Source organism: Marmota monax, unplaced genomic scaffold (assembly GCF_021218885.2).
Source record: "Marmota monax isolate L192 unplaced genomic scaffold, Marmota_monax_Labrador192_F-V1.1 WCK01_AAM20220418_F8-fsc00135, whole genome shotgun sequence".
Classification (NCBI taxonomy): Eukaryota; Metazoa; Chordata; class Mammalia; order Rodentia; family Sciuridae; genus Marmota; species Marmota monax.
The window spans coordinates 4,406,266-4,423,409 of record NW_026694339.1 but is presented as its reverse complement, the minus strand read 5'-3'; the positions used below and the strand labels follow the sequence as shown (position 1 = coordinate 4,423,409).

General features: G+C 31.8%; 1 protein-coding gene across 1 annotated transcript in view; it reads right to left on the bottom strand.

Moving 5' to 3' along the window:
• Positions 1-3,432: 3,432 nt before the first annotated feature.
• Positions 3,433-17,144, bottom strand: part of Kif18a (kinesin family member 18A) — a 71,620-nt gene continuing 57,908 nt past the window's right edge. Inside the window, exons 14-17 of the mRNA XM_046467510.2 lie at positions 13,269-13,710; positions 12,421-12,528; positions 6,781-6,890; positions 3,433-4,004 (exon numbers count right to left, since the gene is read on the bottom strand). Of these exons, the coding sequence (XP_046323466.1) occupies positions 3,922-4,004; positions 6,781-6,890; positions 12,421-12,528; positions 13,269-13,710 (743 nt within the window). The 3' untranslated portion in view covers positions 3,433-3,921. The remainder of the gene's footprint in view (positions 4,005-6,780; positions 6,891-12,420; positions 12,529-13,268; positions 13,711-17,144) is intronic.

Below are 17,144 nucleotides of genomic sequence, written 5' to 3'. Positions count from 1 at the left end.
TCAAAGTATGATTTTTTTTTTTAAATATGACTTCTAGCTAATTTAGCCTTTATATCTGCGTTAGGTGTACACACACGCACGCGCGCGCGCGCACACACACACACACACACACGGGGGCTGAGGGAAGAGATACATATCTGACAGATACATATGAGAGAAAGTATCTCAGAACGAAACTTTCCCAATAGCTCCTCACTTGGTGGATTAGTCCCTATATTGCTGTTATCCAGAACTTGCCATTTGCATGGTTCAAGTGGTTTGTAAAATGATGGTTACTCCAAGAAGTACAGACCTCTTTCTACTATCACCTTTTGGGGGCTGTAATATGAGGGATGAACTTAGTATTCTACATATACTTTTTAAACAAATAATTTTAGTTGCATATAGACACAATACCTTTATTTTATTTTACTTATTTTTATGTGGTGCCGAGGATCAAACCCAGTGCCTCACGCATTTGAGGCAAGCTCTCTACTGCTGAGCCACAACCCTAGACCCTCTACACATACTTAAAAAAATTATATTATGATGATTTCTGAAACACAAGGTTATATTATGCATTAGTGTCCAAGTTCTATCTTCAGACTTTGAATATGGAGTCTTAATACAAAAAATTTCAGAATGCAAACCAATGGTATTGTCACATATCTTATATTGAGCTGTTGCTAACAACTTATAAAGCAAGCTGTGAATATTAAAAAAGATGAATATATTTTGATATTAAAATAAATAAAAGTCATTGAGAAATAAATCATAGGATTTATGAATGCTTTCAGTGATACTGGCGACTTTTCTACATGTAAAGATATTTTAAATTATTTTTGTTCTTGGTAAAAACAATGTGAGACAAATACAATTTGCTTATAATCATAAACCACATAAAATAAATCTTTCCACCAAATCTTGGGTATAATCAATTTACTGACCTTCACCTCAAATTACTAAATCACAGATGAACATGTGATTTGAATTTGCTTTCTATAATAGAGATGCTTTTTGAACAGTTATCCATACAGTAGTGTTTGCCACACCATAGGTGGAGGCAATGTACTGTCCACCTATGGTTTCTTTGACAAATTATTTGACATTTCTACGCATCTTCTTTAATTAGAAAAATAAATTTTATTTACAAACCATCATCAGAAATATTCATGGCCTAGCTACTTTGGAATTCAGAACATTTTGCTTTAGAAAGGCAATATAGTGCCTACATATTGTATTTATATAATGCCCCAGGTGAGTATATCCAATAAGTATACACCATAATTGAAAAAATTTCACAACTGTAAATGAGGGGCTGTGGATATATAATATCACTTTATTTGTACTAATTAAGTTTTAATGGATAAATAAAACTTGTACATATTTATTATGTGCATGATCCTTAACATCTACTATAATGACTTTTGAGAAATAAGTAAAAATTTCATTTAAAGCATTTATACATAATAAGAGTGCCAATAAGTATTAAATTATTATGTGTTGACTAAGAGATATAGACTAATAGTCCCTTCCTTCAAAAGTGGTAGGACATTTCATGAGACTAATGGCTAGAAGTCAGTCTCAAAAATAAGGTCAGAATATCCTATATGACTCTAAATCTTGCAATTTCATTTATACCAAAGCTCTCATTGAGCAGGTTTATTTTAGTTCCAAGTTATTTAAATATGAAGAGGTCAAAAGATAATTTAAAATATTACTTCTTGTGAATATTAATCCCTCTTTAGATATCAAGGATAAATCCAACATATTTAATTAGTTTTGCTGTAACTATTTTGAAATGTGAATTTGCTTTTATACCATTGATATATGATTTGAACATAAGTAAAAATTTGTGCTTGCTTACACACGGTTTCATCTAGCTGAAATAGGTGAACACAGAAAGCTGCACTCAGCTGAACTGAGCTGCATGAGAATATAAAAATGAACACACCTTATGAAAATGAGCCAGTCATTTACAGCTGGTGTTATACATTTCTGTCTGGTTTCAGATCATCCTCCTTCTATCACTTCCTGGGAACTCACAAGTTGCAATCCTTTTTGACAATCATTTCTACAAGCAAACTTCAGTTCTTTTTCAAGACAAAAGGTGTATTTATTTAATGTGTAAAACTGTGCTACTGTTTTTATTAGGTTGAAGTTTTGCTTTTAATGTCAATGACAAAGGTTTTGAGTATTGTGCTACCAACTCCATTTCCTTCATAAATATGTGTTTTTATTCCATGACTGCATTATTAGCACCCTGTTCTAGAAGTTTTTTGGTAGAGTTTTTTGACTCTTCTAAATATAGAATCATGTACTCCACAAATAGGGATACTTTGTCTTCTTTTTTCCTATTTGTAGCATAAAAGGAGTCTTTCTGAGGTAGTAATAATTTTCTATTTCACAATCTGAGTACTGGTTAATTATAATTGGTTCAATTTTTATGTAAAGTCCATTTAAAATGATTTCATAGTAACTTAATGAAATAGCATTCTTATTCTAGCTTAAATTCATAGTTTTTCTTCATTTACATATTCAATGGCTTTCTTTTCCCACCCTCATATGTTTGATTCCCCCTAATTTCTCCTTAATGTAGTTGCATTGTAAAAGAAGTATTAATGTTTTACAGAAGGCAAAAATTTCTAGAGACAAAAATGGCATATAAGAAAACTACACTCAAACTTTATGGTATGTGGTGGACAATGAGGTATGGTGACTTAACATACCAGCTAGTCACTCTTGTAAAAACATTTTTTCATTTTTTTTGAAGTAAATAGTTACTTAAAATATATTGAAAGGATTAAGAGAGAGTCGAGATGTGAAAGTGATTGTTACACATTAAGGCAATCCAATCAAAAACCTTATAACCAGAGATAAAAAAAAAAAAAAACAAAAAAAAAACCCCCGCATTTATGGCAGCTTTCTCTATGACAGATCCTGAATATATTCCTATGAATATGAAATTACTTTAAGTCAGAATTGGAAGGAACTGTAAAAATTATTTTTTCTCTTACTTTATCAATCCGATTTTAAATAGAAAATTTGACCAGAAGTCTCAAAATGCCTCAATTACTTATTGTATCGCTGTTTGCTTTAGTGTAAAGGTTTCTATGCTACACAAAAGTTCACTCAACTAAATATTTGTTGTAGTGAGCAGAAAAACAGGCCAAACAAAGCAGGTAAATAGATTATCTAAGTTGTAACTCCATGTAATTCCTATAGCAGCAAGTATAAATAACTATTTTCTCATTATTTTCAGAGTTGGCTCTCATACAATATACCTTGATCTCATCTGAAACACAAATTTACAAAATTCACACTTTATATAAAATAATTTAGTAAGGGGAAGTAATGAGATACAAAAATCAAATACTTTAAAATCTACTTCTTTAATATATAAAATAGCAAAGAACAATAAAATATTTAATTCACAATGACCATTTAAATACTATTTACAACAACCTTATCAGCACAAATATCTACATTTGTACAAAGTATTTTCAGAAAAAAAGTTATATGTGAGTAAAATAATGTATGAAACATAATAGAAGACTAAATACATCTTGGACCATAATTTTATTTATTCTAAATTTGCCTTATTTAAAAAAAACTATAAGGATAATTTAACTCTCTATTGTTTTCTAAAATGTCCTAATCAACTTGTTGTAGCACAGTAGAACTAAACTGCTGCCAAACTGATTTAGGGATTTTAAAGAATAACAAATATTTCAAAAACCTAAAACTTTTGTTGACATTTTATATTTATTTAAAGTACAAAAGAAGAAAACAAAGTCTCTTTTTTTTTGCTTGCTGAAGAAATTTGAGTAAACAGCTATATAGATGATTTTGTTTCAAAGACTTTAAGTACATTTTAAAGGATTCTGACACTTATAAAAAAATAGATGTGATCAATTTCATTTCCCTTGATTTCAAAGTGACTTATCTCAGATTTCCTTTCGAAATGTTTCTTCCAAATTTTCTAACCATGTTTGAATTTACTTTATAGATGTTTCTTTTATACCCTAGAGAAAAATAAAACAATGGATAAATAAAGTGAAAGTATCATTTAAAAAGTTTTTACTATTCATTCAACTTTTATTAAAAATTAAGTCACTGAATAAACTTATTTCATTCACTTTGTTTTCTTCTCACTGATGAAAGGCCATTGCTATAGGGATTTGCTGCTTTCTTTCTCGTATAATCAATTTTTAGAAAATCTTTAGATTATTTCCCCAAAGCTTTTAAACTTCCAAGTCTTTGCATCTTGTACTTTCTTTTAAATTATTTTTTAATTTATATATGACAGCGGAATGCAATACAATTCTTATTACATATATAGAGCACAATTTTAAACATCTCTGGTTGTATACAAAGTATATTCACACCAATTTTTGTCTTTATACATGTACTTTGAATAATAATGTCCATCACATTCCACCATCATTTCTTACCCCTTATCCCCTCCATTCCCCTCCCACCTGTCTGCCCTATCTAGAGTTTGTTTATTCTAATGGCCTGCTTCAGATCCCTTAACCCCCAACCCCCTTTTCCTTTTACTATCACCCTTCAAATTGATTTTATCTACTATGCCCATTCTTCTGGGTCTTTATCTGCCTTTACAATGATACCATACTCAGCAAAGTGTTGTTATAATAGGGTGTCACTGATTTTTGAGATCAGTCTAGTTATTTATTTATTTTTGGGTTACATTTGGTTTTAGTTCTAGAGGCATTTATTTTCTTGACATTATTTCTTGGGAAAACTCTTTTTAAGAAGTTGATTCTACAACCAAATAATAAACTTATGAAAATTTTCAAATCATAGAAATTGGTTTTTCTAGGATACCTAATATCAAAGAATGGATTAAATAGCTCATATTTAAAGAGAAGTAAGCCAGGTGCAGTGGCGCATATCTGTAAATCCCAGCTGAGGCAGGAGGATTGTGAGTTCAAAGCCAGCCTCAGCAATTGTGAGGTGCTATGCAACTCAGTAAGACCCTGTCTCTAAATAAAATACAAAATAGGGCTGAGGATGTGGCTCAGTGGTTAAGTGCCCCTGAGGTCAATCCCCAGTGCCCAAAAAATAAAAAAATAAAGAGAAGTATTTTTTTTTTTTGAAAACTACTATAGAAGAAAAAAGTAGGAGATCATACTAAACTATAGTACTCACCAAAAAGGAAAAAAAATATTTAACCTAGATTTTAAAAAGTATTGATTGTTAAGGATAATGGAACACTTAGAGATATTCATTTATAAGATAGTATTTCATATACATTAGAATATCTAAGTGAAAATGCCCAAGTAGGTATCAGAAATTTCTAGAAAAGTAATAATTGCTTTCTTTAGAATTTTTATTTGGGTTTTTCAACTATCAGCATTAAAAAAAAAAAAAAAGGGCTATCAATGAGAAAGAAAGCAACTACTTTTAACTGAACAGTTAGAGAAATCCATAAATCTGTAAATCTCAGCAAGGATTTACAGGTGTGTGCCAACACACCTGGCTCACTTTTCTTTATATAAGAGCTATTTGGTAAGTATACTAGAAAAAACAAATTTCTATAATTTGAGAATTTTCGTAAATTTATTATTTGGTTATAGAATCAACTTCTTAAAAAGAGTTTTTTCCAGGAGACAAACAGAGCAGAATACACTTAACACCAACTCAAACACCCACTGTTAAGCCCAGCATGTTAAACCAAATAATCACAGTAAACTTTCCATTTAGGTACCTTACTGTCTGATTTTTTTTTTTAACTTGCATAAAGAACATTTCCATTAAACTTAAGGTAAGCATTACAGAAATAAGCATTTGTCAAAGTTACAATTGAGAATTTTTATGACTCTAACCAAAGAGCATTAACAGAAAAAAGCAACAATAGCTTTCACGCTATTCACAGAAAAAAACCTCATTATTTCACAAGACTCCTTTAAGTTTCAAACGTAAGTTCCTTTAGAGAAAACAAATCAAACTGGGTCTTAATTGATTTTTTTTTTTTTTACAGGTCCTAGCACCAGGTGAGTGCTTAGTAAATAAATATTTTCTGAATGCAGTCTTAAGAACTGCAGTGCAGAGAGAGGTCTGGACATCATGGCTGAGAATCTGGCTGGCACAACACACCTCTAGTTCAACCAAAGGGCTCCAGTTACCATGGACTCATGTCATTCCCATATGTAGTTGGGAAAATATAGTCACCTTCATTACTATCTTTTACGATTTGCCAATGAGAGTTAGAATGTGATTTTAACTAGGTACAAACTGGAGCCTTTACACTAATTACACAAATAAGTATATCTATTATTATTATTTTTAAAATAATACCTTTATTTTATTTATTTATTTTTATGTGGTGCTGAGGATTGAACCCAGGGCCTCGAATGTGCTAGACGAGCGCTCTATCACTGAGCCACAATCCCAGCCCATCTATTGTTTTTAATAAGAAAAAAAGTTCAAGGGGTAATCATTTATTTATAAAATAGAATTAATTAACTTATAAATAATTCAGCAATAAGAGGCACTATAGATAACAAAAAGGATTTAGAATGCAAAGTTGGGGGGTCTGGTTCTGAGTTCCGGCTCCATCATAATAAAATCTGTTTGAATTTGGAAAGGTGGTTTACATTTTGTACCTTAAGTTTCCTTATCTGTAACGTGTGGATAATCACACTTGTTTTCCATATAATAAAGATAAGTAGTAGTACATAAAAGGGGATTTTAAAGAGAACATTGTTAAAAAAAAAGCAAACTACTTACTACATGTATGCTAGACAATTAAATATCAAATTAAGAGCTGTGACATACCCGTTGTAGGTCTGTTTTCTTGTGAGAGTGTATTACTTGAATTATCTTGTCGAATGCGCTTGGCAAATCCATGATTTTCTTCAGCAGTTAATGGAATATTTGATGTGGAACTTGAGGGGAAAAGTTTTTATTTAAGTAAATTTTATATTTTTTTATGTTGAAATTCACGTTCTATATGAAACAATAATAAAGTAAATCAAATACAGAAATATTAAGTTGCAAAATCCCACAGAAGTAATTAAAGGCACTAAAAACATTTTTGGCTTACAGAAAAATCTAGTTGTGTGTGACTTTAATGATGTTTATTCAGTTATAATTGTGGGTGTAAGTAAGAATTTCGTACCAAAATATTTCCGGTATGCTGTGCTGAAATACTAGTAAGCACTGCTAATTCAAAGTGTAGAGGTAAGTAGTGCATGGTGACAATGGGTGAAAAGCTAAGCTCTTACTGCTAATTTGAAGCAAGAACCTTAACCAGGGGAACATAAATACCTGAGATTACCTGGAAACCTGTTTTTAGTTGATATATTATTAAACACACATCATAACCTGTGTTATAGGTTATACAAATAAGGCACAATTCCTGTCCTTAAAACTTATACAATGGACATAAAATGGGGATGAGGAAAAAAAAGACAAATACTTGAAGTAATATAAGGTAGAATAAAGAAAAACAGTGCTAAAGTTTTTAGACTTAAAGGAGCTATGGATTTTTTAGATATGATAAGTTTAATAAGGGTTCTTAAAAATACAATCCTACCCCAACTGATTCAAATGTATGAACTGCCAAGATCATTGTAATGTCATGTGTAGCTAATAAAAGAAAAAAATACAATCCTTAGCTAGGCATGTGACACATGCCTGTAATCCCAGAGATTCAAGGTAGGATGACTGTAAATTAGAGGCCAGCCTCAGCAACTCAGCAAGGCACTAAACAATTTAGTGAGACCCTGTATCAAAAATAAAAATAAAAAGCAAAGGGGGATGTGGCTCAGTGTTTAAGTGCCCCTGGGTTTAATGCCTGGTACCAAAAAGCAAACAAACAAACAAACAAAAAAAACAAAAGACCCCCCAAACCCCCCAATACTCACTCTAGAGAGTATTAATTGAAATTTAACAGGCTAGGGGCTTTGGTGGGTGATAAACACCCCTTTTATATAGTAATTCAAATAAGCGAATTTTAGGAATTTTTTTTTACTAATATATACCATTTTACAAATTGATGCTAATTTGATTGTCAACTGTATTAATGATTGGGAACTTCTCTTTAAGACAATAACTTACTCTTCCAGCAATTTCAATTGTGGTAAATTGGTGTGAGTGTATGTTTGTGGAACAGGGAGAAATAGTGGTATGCTCATTGCAAATAGTCAGAAATACCAATTTAATAAGATAGCAAAGAAAAATAGCCTGGCTTCTGAGAACACTGATGAAGAGAAAAATATTCAACTGAAATACCTCAATTTTATACAATGCCTGAGAAAACTGATTATGGTATTCATAATGCTGATTATACCTACTGTGTGAAAAAATGTGAACGATATAAAACAAAAATTATGCAATGAAGTACTAATGTTATACAAATAAATTCAATTATCAAAAAATTTCATTCCGAAATGGTGTTAAAGTTACTGTAAATCAAGCATAGTGGTGCATGCCTGTAATCCCAGTGGCTGGCAAAACTGAGGCAAGAGGACTGACTGCAGGTTCAAAGACAGCCTCAGTAACTTAGTGAGGCCCTGTCTCAAAATAAAAAATTAAAAGGGCTGGGGACTTGGTTCAGTGGTAAAGCTCCTTTGGGTTCCATCCCCAGTTAGCAGCCCCCCACCCAAAGTTACTACAATTCTGTTTTGAATAGTAAACACTTTTTTTTAAAAAAATGTCACTGGTTATTTTTGATTAGAGATACTATTCTCTACAATTTGTGTTAAAGTCATCTTTATTATTTGATGAATCTTTACTTTGGCTAGTTCCAGGACCTTACATTTCTACCTACAGCATGTACTTATTTGAAAATCAAACTTTTGAATAAATCTATTAGACTAAATCTCATATTTCTAGGACTGAAATCCAAACCTAATAAAAATATTTTGTATATTTATACATAAGTCAAGAACACTCAAACATATTTGGGATTATATAAAATAGTTAATGAATTAAATGTTTATTATTTAGATCTGGGCAACTTAGTAAGAATCTACTGCAAAGAAAAAAAAAAAAAAGGCTGGAGATGTAGCACAGTGTCCCTGGGTTCTATTCGCAATAATGTACCCAAAGTTTATCATTTATAATTCATATCATAAAGAAAAGACTTAAAATTGCTATGAGTATAAATACAAATTATGTTAAATATGATATTGAGAAGACATCCAGAGTCTTCCAATATATTTCTATAACTAAAACTTCAGAATTAATCTTCTGCTTCTTTACATATATAGTACTATTTAGTAAACAATATATATCATAATCTTTCAGTTGAACTAATTTCTAGTTAGAATAATGAGATATCTTTCTAAAAACACTAAAAAGGAATAACAAGTGTGAGGCCATTTTTGGGTATATAATAAATAAATAAACATGAAGATTTCCTTCTTCAGTTTTTAAAACCATATTAGAATATATACACACCTACATATGTATATAAAGATGCTAAGTGGAAAATACCAGAGTTTATTACTCTCAAGCTCATGTAACTTTAATTGAGGAAAAGGAAGATTAAAAAAAAGTAATTATGTACATTTCTAGCATTAATCTCTTCTAACCTTAGTTAATGGCAGGATCTAATTATTTGTACCAGAGGGAATGTAATAAAGTAGTTAATAGGATATGAGAAATCGAGTTACTTTCTTTACATGTCCTTTAATGTGATTTCATAATATGAGTTGCTCATGTCTTTTAACTCATCTAAAACCACTCCAAACACACAGGTCACATACCTAGACATTTCTTGAAAAATCATGTGATTTGGTAATGACTATGTTTACATTTTAAGATTATTCTTAGATTTTAGTAAACACAACAGAGCATGTTACCAGTAAAGAACCAGAAAATTTAACATTAATGAATAGAATGAAAGACAAAATTGACATAATACAAATTAGTGATAAAATGGATGAAACAGATGATGACAGCTAGCTAGGCTTATTCATGAAGTGGCTGACTTGAATAAATGAGCTACACTAATTGCATAATTCAAATTTGTCCCTTAGCAAAATATAGTAAGTAGTTGATCCTTAGCTACAGAGTATCATTCCAGGACCGCAGTGGATGCCTGAAATCATGGATCATACTGATTCCAATACATGCTATTTTTCCTTATACATACATATACATGATAAATTTCTTTCTTTTCTTCTTCTTTTTTTTTTTTTTTAAGGAGGCAATTTACATCTTCTCTTTGGCATATCGAATTGCCAGCATCATTGCTTTTTTGCTTCTAGCCAACTGTTAAGTAAAACAAGGGGAATTTGAAAAACAAGTACTGTGATACCAGGAGAGTCGATCTGATAACAAGGTAGCTACTAAGTGGCTAACAGGCATGCAGCATATGCCATATTGATATGGTGGGTAAACTGGGTGCTTCACGAAGTGAGAAAGAGAGAAAGAGTGCAAGATTTCATCATGCTACCAGAATGGCATGCAAGTTATAACTTATTGTTAACTTCTGAAATTTTCTACTTAATATTTTCAGACTTTGGTTCAGTGTAACTGAAACCATATGTAAGGGAGCACTACTGCACAAAATTTTAAGTGTCATGGACAGTCAGAGACATTCAAGACAAATCAACCCATAAATTTTAAATTTACACATTTCAGGGGTCTTCAGCACTTTGCTTTGAAGCTGCAAGAACAGATCCTAAATTCACCTATTAGAAGATACTCTGAGAATCATGAATAAGTATGCTATTTGTATATTTGTTTCCTGTAGCCTAGATGACAACAGGTCTATGGTAGAAAACAGAAAATTTAAAAGACTTATTTTAAGGCCTTCCACTTTCCTCCCCACAATAACATGGCAAAGAAAGAGGTAAAGTCTCACTAAGTGGCTCTACAGGGTCTCAGCCTTAATAAGTTGCTGAGGCTGGTTTTTAAACTTGTAATCCTCCAGTCTCAGCCTCCCAAGCCACTGGGATTATGGGTGTGCACCACTGCACCTGGCTCCATCTTTCTTTCCTTTTGTGCATCAGTTTGAATATTTTTCTATACATCTATCTTCTAACTCAATAATACTCTCTTTTTGCTATGATTGATTTGTTCAATTGATTTATTGAGTTCTTAATTTTGCTAAATTCTCTTTTTAATTCCAAACTACTCATCCGATTCATTTTAAGAGAATCCAGTTCTTGATAATTTTTCTCTTATCTACTTTATTGAAATTAATCATAGCTAAAATTTTAAAGTTCTTGTCTGAAAATTTCACTCTGTACATCATTTATGCATCATTCCCTCTTATTTTTCCCCCTTCTTCTTGACTTTCAGTCAGTTAGTTGTGTCTCCTGGCAAACTATAATTTTTGTTTAAATGCCAAACACATATGAAAAGCTGTAGAGGTTCTGGATAATATTCTTCCAGAAATATTAAAATTTTCTGTTGTCGAGAAGGAAGAGAGATATTACATTGATCTAAGTAAGGAATGAGATGATCTAAGGTCTGTTTCAGCCTTACGAGAACTGTTCTATTTCTAGTTTGTCTTACTAATAGCCCTTCAAGAATCTTAAGTAAAATCTTGGGTGTTTGATAGGACCTCCTCTTCATTACGTTCCCTGAACTCTAATTCTTCTGTTGTAGCTCTGTAAAAATATCAAAATTCTGCTAACACTTTAGTCTCATAGCAGTTACTTTCAGCTTGGTTTCTTGGTTGGCCTCTTACTCCAGAGTTAAGAACTTGGCAAACCTTGAGGGCAAAAGCTGAAGAGTGATTTTGTTTCCCTAGTTCAGTGAGACTGTTAATAACTCTAAGCTTCCATTATCCGTTTGGCCTCTATGAGTTAGGCCATGAATTCACAAGTAGTAAATGGAGGAAAAGGAGCAGAGAAAGTTTCTCTCTCTAGAACCTGTTAGCCCTTTCCTTAGGACCTTGGACCCTCAAGTCCCGGCTGCCTTGGTTGTTTTCCAGTGCCTTCGAGCAGCTGTTAGTTATACTTTATCCAGCTTTAAAAACTGTAAAACATTTGTAATTGTTTTTGATGGGTGGCTTGGTCTGACACAAGCTACAGTGTCATAGCCAGAAACAGTAGCCTTTCCACTTCATTATAGGTTAGTCATATATCATAATCCAGTAAGATAATATAATTCTAGGATTAAAGAAATTCAGTAATGTTTAAGAGGACAAATAATGAAATGAGTAAAAAATTGCAACTAGAAGAAAAGTGAGAACTTAAGTGACGTTTTGAAAGCTGGGAGATTTTCAATTTATTTTTAATAATCTAAAAGATGGAACGCTTTATATAAATACCAAGTGAAATACTTGGGCTTCAGCAAGCTCTCCCTTCAAGTCTAATGCCTCGTTCAAAGTAATTTTCCATAAGTATGCTTAAATATGACTTGACAGTCTAATTACAAAAAATAAGAAAGAGTTATAGGAAACAAAAGTATAAAGATTATCTTATAGAGACCGAACCAGTTTATGCTTAATCATACCTTATTAGTTTCCGTTTCTTTTTGGCAGCAGCAGTCATTGCCATGTAAGAGGGCATTATACTTGATATAGGCACAGAATTCTTAGCTGAGAACGAAGAAGGGTCAAGTCTGTATATTAAATATTTGGGGGGAAAAAAGAGAGAGAGAGAGAATAAGCTTGCTTTATATTATGAAGAAAAGGGGGATATACTTTCAGAAACCATTTGATAGATATATAAAGGAAAACATTCCTCTACACTACAAAATTCCCCTCACATGCCCTGGGATTTTCTTCTTTTTTAAACCCACGGGTAGAGTCATTACTAAGAAATTTCTGTTTTCCCTACAGTATAGAAAGGCAAAGTTATTTTCCTTCCCATATTTACATTGAGTGTGATGATGCAGATGAATATTTATGCAGAGGAAATACAGTCAATGATACCTTGACTACTTCAGAGTAAGCTGAGGTTTGAAAAATGTGGAAAAAAAAAAAACAGTGAAATTTCCTTTAGTGAAGACATTAATGAGTAATAGCAAACATGGTAATACCCCAGTAATGGCTTATGTTATGTAACTTTGGAATATAAAGAACAAACTAAATATATTTTAAAGTCTTTTTTATCTTAATGAGGATCAATCAATTTAAGACATCAAATTTTAAGACTTTAAAATATTGTTAGTGGATTTATATTCAGAAAAATATTTAAGGTTTCAAGTAAATAAAACATTGTTTTATAATCAAGATAGCACACCTGGTCATCCATGAAATAAACTTCAAATATAGCTAATGATGAAAAAAGGAAGATAATAGTTTCAGGGCTATGTATAAAATAAAACAAAAGAATAGGAAAATATTCTTTTCTTCATACCTTTGTAAAGTGTTTTTGTTTGGTAGTGATTCCTGTTCAGGTAATTTATTCTTTAAGCTCCGGGTATCTTCACATATAGTAAAAGTAGAGTCCAAATCCTCCTGTCTTTGTTCTATTCTCCTCTTAAAAGGGCTATCTACTTTACACAGCACTTTTAGTGAATTATCACTGTTTATATTTGAGCTGCTGGCTTGAAAACTTTTAGTATGTGATGATGGTTTTATTAAGGTCACTGGAGATGGATTTTGCAAAGTTTTTCTACAGTCTTCCGGAGTATACACAATAGGTTGAAGCTCTTTGCTGAGAGAATCATTAAGCTGTATACTTTCAGACAGTGTAGACTTCTGAGTATGTTTTGCTTTTGAGGGAGAAGGCATTAATTTTCTGCGAGTTCTTTTTTGTGGAGTAATTTTAAGCAGATTAGATTCACTTGAAGATGCATCTGTTCAATAAAATTGAAAAGTTTAATGATGTTACCTAAATAGTTTTCTAATAATCCCATTCATTTAAAAAAAAAATCACTAATAAAAGTATTCTTCACCAGTTGATAAAAACATAAAAGAAAATAAGTTAGAAAGGAAGAAAATATGGTTTAATGCTAAAAACTTTAAATAAAATTAATAAACTCATTATTTTCAACCAAATCCAACAATTCATAAGCAATTTCCAGCTTCATGTCTAACTTGGGTTTAAGATAGAATGGCAGTAACCAATAAAATCCCAGGTAAATTAAATAAATATATCTCTTATGATGTCAGGTACATAGCTAATTATTCATTCTACTTGGTTTATTTGTCTCTAGTCTTATAAAACTCACAGATTTAGAAAAGTTAGCTTTAATATCAAAGATAAATGAACATAATTTGAAGAGTTCACAGTATTTTAACTCTTACCACTCTGAAAAAGCAATTACTCTAAAACATCAAGAAGGCCCCAAGTTTGATAAGCTTTTTTTCAGTCATATCCTACAACTTCTACAGCTTTTCAATTTTACTACATACTTCTTCTTTCTCCATCCAATAAATATATTTGCTTCTCTACTTTATCTTCTTATCCATATTTTATCTTAATTTTGGTTGTTTCATGATGCATGACATGAAGCACCTTTGTTTGGAGTATACCACTCATGAAAGAGATTATAATATGCTATTTCTGTCAACGTTTTTAAATCATGAAGTAAAATTCCCAAATGGTTACATTTGCTTTACTATATAATATTAACTTACACAACACTGAAAACAGAATAGGGGTTATTTCAATAGAGCAATTCAAAATTTCCACCAAGTTAAAAAATACACGTATAGCAATCACCAGTAAGTACATGCATTATTCTCATGCTAGTTGACAATAGGCTCTACTATGGCAAGGTTGACAATTACCCTCTAGGAAATAATACAATTTAAAAACAGGAAGAAAAATATGATCTCTGTTCTATTAAGGAATTTTACTTTTCTGAGAACTAGATAAATGAGATCTAGATCTTAAAATAATTTTCCACTCCCTTTAACATGACATTTGTCAAATTTTCCATTACCAGATATTTTTATACTAATGCTGCAGTGTAAAGACAGTTACTTTTCTCCACTGTGCTGCTACCACCAATTTGGTGGCTATTAATAGCTGGAAGATTAACTTCTTTTCCCATGAGAGGCAGCAGGGGTATAGAGGATAGAAAACTATATCGAGGATAGAGAACTGAATTGGGAGTCAGGAGACTTGAATTCTATTTCTGGATTCACCAACCATTCACTGAGTGACCTTGGGCAACTCACTTTAGCAGTGTGGGCATTAATACCTCCTAGGAAAAAAAGGGATACTATCTTTTTATGTACAGGGAATTTTCTAGGATTAGATGACAGAAACACTTAGGGTTCAAAAAAAGGCTTTAGAAATATAAGCTTCAGCTGTTAGCATTACTACTTTCACAGTGAATACGGTAATTCAGCTTCTAATAATTAAATCAAAAACAGTCATCTCTAAAACAATACTTTTAAACAATGTCTCACTTTTATTTGATCAGATATTCAGTTTATCAAGGCTGATCATAGGTTGTAATAGAAAACAAAATTATTGCTCACACAAGCACATATAGGTGTTTTTTCAAATGCAGGTTTTATAACAACATTAAAAAATTCAGAACATAATGGAGCATGAAATCTTTTTTTTTTTAAAAACTCTCTCTTTATTTATTTTAGTTTTTTTCGGCAGACACAACATCTTTGTTTGTATGTGGTGCTGAGGATCGAACCTGGGCCGCACGCATGCCAGGCGGACGTGCTACCCCTTGAGCCACATCCCCAGCCCCAGGAGCATGAAATCTTAAGGAATAAGATTTTTTTCTGGAAGAATTAATCTGAAGTGCTAACCCAGGATGGAAGGCCACTTTTTTCCTATTGTTACTAAAAAGAAAAAGCATGAAAATGGGAGTCTTGCCACAAGACACTGAAAAAATATCCACAGGTCCTAGGGGATAATTTAACATACACCCAACATAATATTTGGTATGATCAGATTAACAATTTGTCACTAAAAAGAATAGTAATGTCACAATAGTATATCTCAGCTATAACTCTTCTCCTATATGATAAACTGCAGGAGAAACATGGAGATGAAATGTTAATATGAATTCACATATCACTGTTTTATTTGGCTTGGTAGAAGAGGTGCTATAGATATCAGTACATATAAAACAAAACATGAAGTGTTCTTTTCTTTTTATACTTTCAGTAATTAAATTTAGATAAAGCAATAAAAGAACATCATCATTTCAGGACTACTCAAAGACTGACTAGATGCTAAGAAAAGTTCAGGGGACAACCAGAGCAAACAAAACTTAAAGGCTTAAATAAAAATGAAACAGCCAAGCTGTTTAAAATGATAATAACCCAACTTGTTAACGAAAATAAAAACACAATCTTACATTTCACTCAGGATATAATTTCTAGAATATGTAAATAATATTTCTCTTTTAAGATAAGTATAGGAAAAAAATAAATAAAAAAATTTAAAAAAATTTAAAAAAAAATAAGTGTAGCTACTTTAAGAGGGAAAATATTGGGTTAGGGGCACTTATTGGCTGTAGAACTATCGGACATGCTAGGTCTATGCCTATAAAAGAGAGATGCTGTACTTTTCCATCAGAGAAAAGAGATGTATGGTAAATTTCCAGAAGAGCAGGCTTGAGGTAGATGTATAGATTCTCCTGATTCGGCTTGGGAAAATACTATATAACAAAATTCCATAATTCTTGGGCCGACAGAATAGAAGTGATAAAGAAGGAAGCTGGAGGCAGATTGTAATTCCTTTAGAAAAGTTCCATAAAACAAGAATGGGAATTACATAGTGAGGCTATCAGCTGTCCTAGGACCCTAATAGATGATGGCAGCCAATGAAACATCCTAGCAGTGTGGTTATTACACAAAGGGGATAAGGAATTAAAAATACTTTGTTATAAACTTGTATAGAAAAGATTGGCAGTCATATGGGAGGACTAAGGAATTAGATCAGTACATAATATACTTAAGTATATATAAGAAGGAGTAGGCAGCAGTGTATCTTACAATTTTGAACAATTCTGCTGTTTCTACGTCATCTTTTGGGACTTCAAAACACTTGAACATATTGTAGGTGTACTGCATTTCTATTGCCCCGAGATAGTTATAATCCATAGGATGTAAAGGAATGAGACTTGTTAAAACGTCACTATTTTAAAGACAAGAGCATTGTTTTTTTTTTTTTTTTTTAAATGAAAGGAAAAAAAGTTAGTCAGTTATGGTGCAACAGCAAAAATCTAAGAGGACTGCACTTTCATAAAGAGAATTCATTGTTATTAGGCCATGTAACATGCAGGCATTGGGAGTATAGTAGTAAACAAGA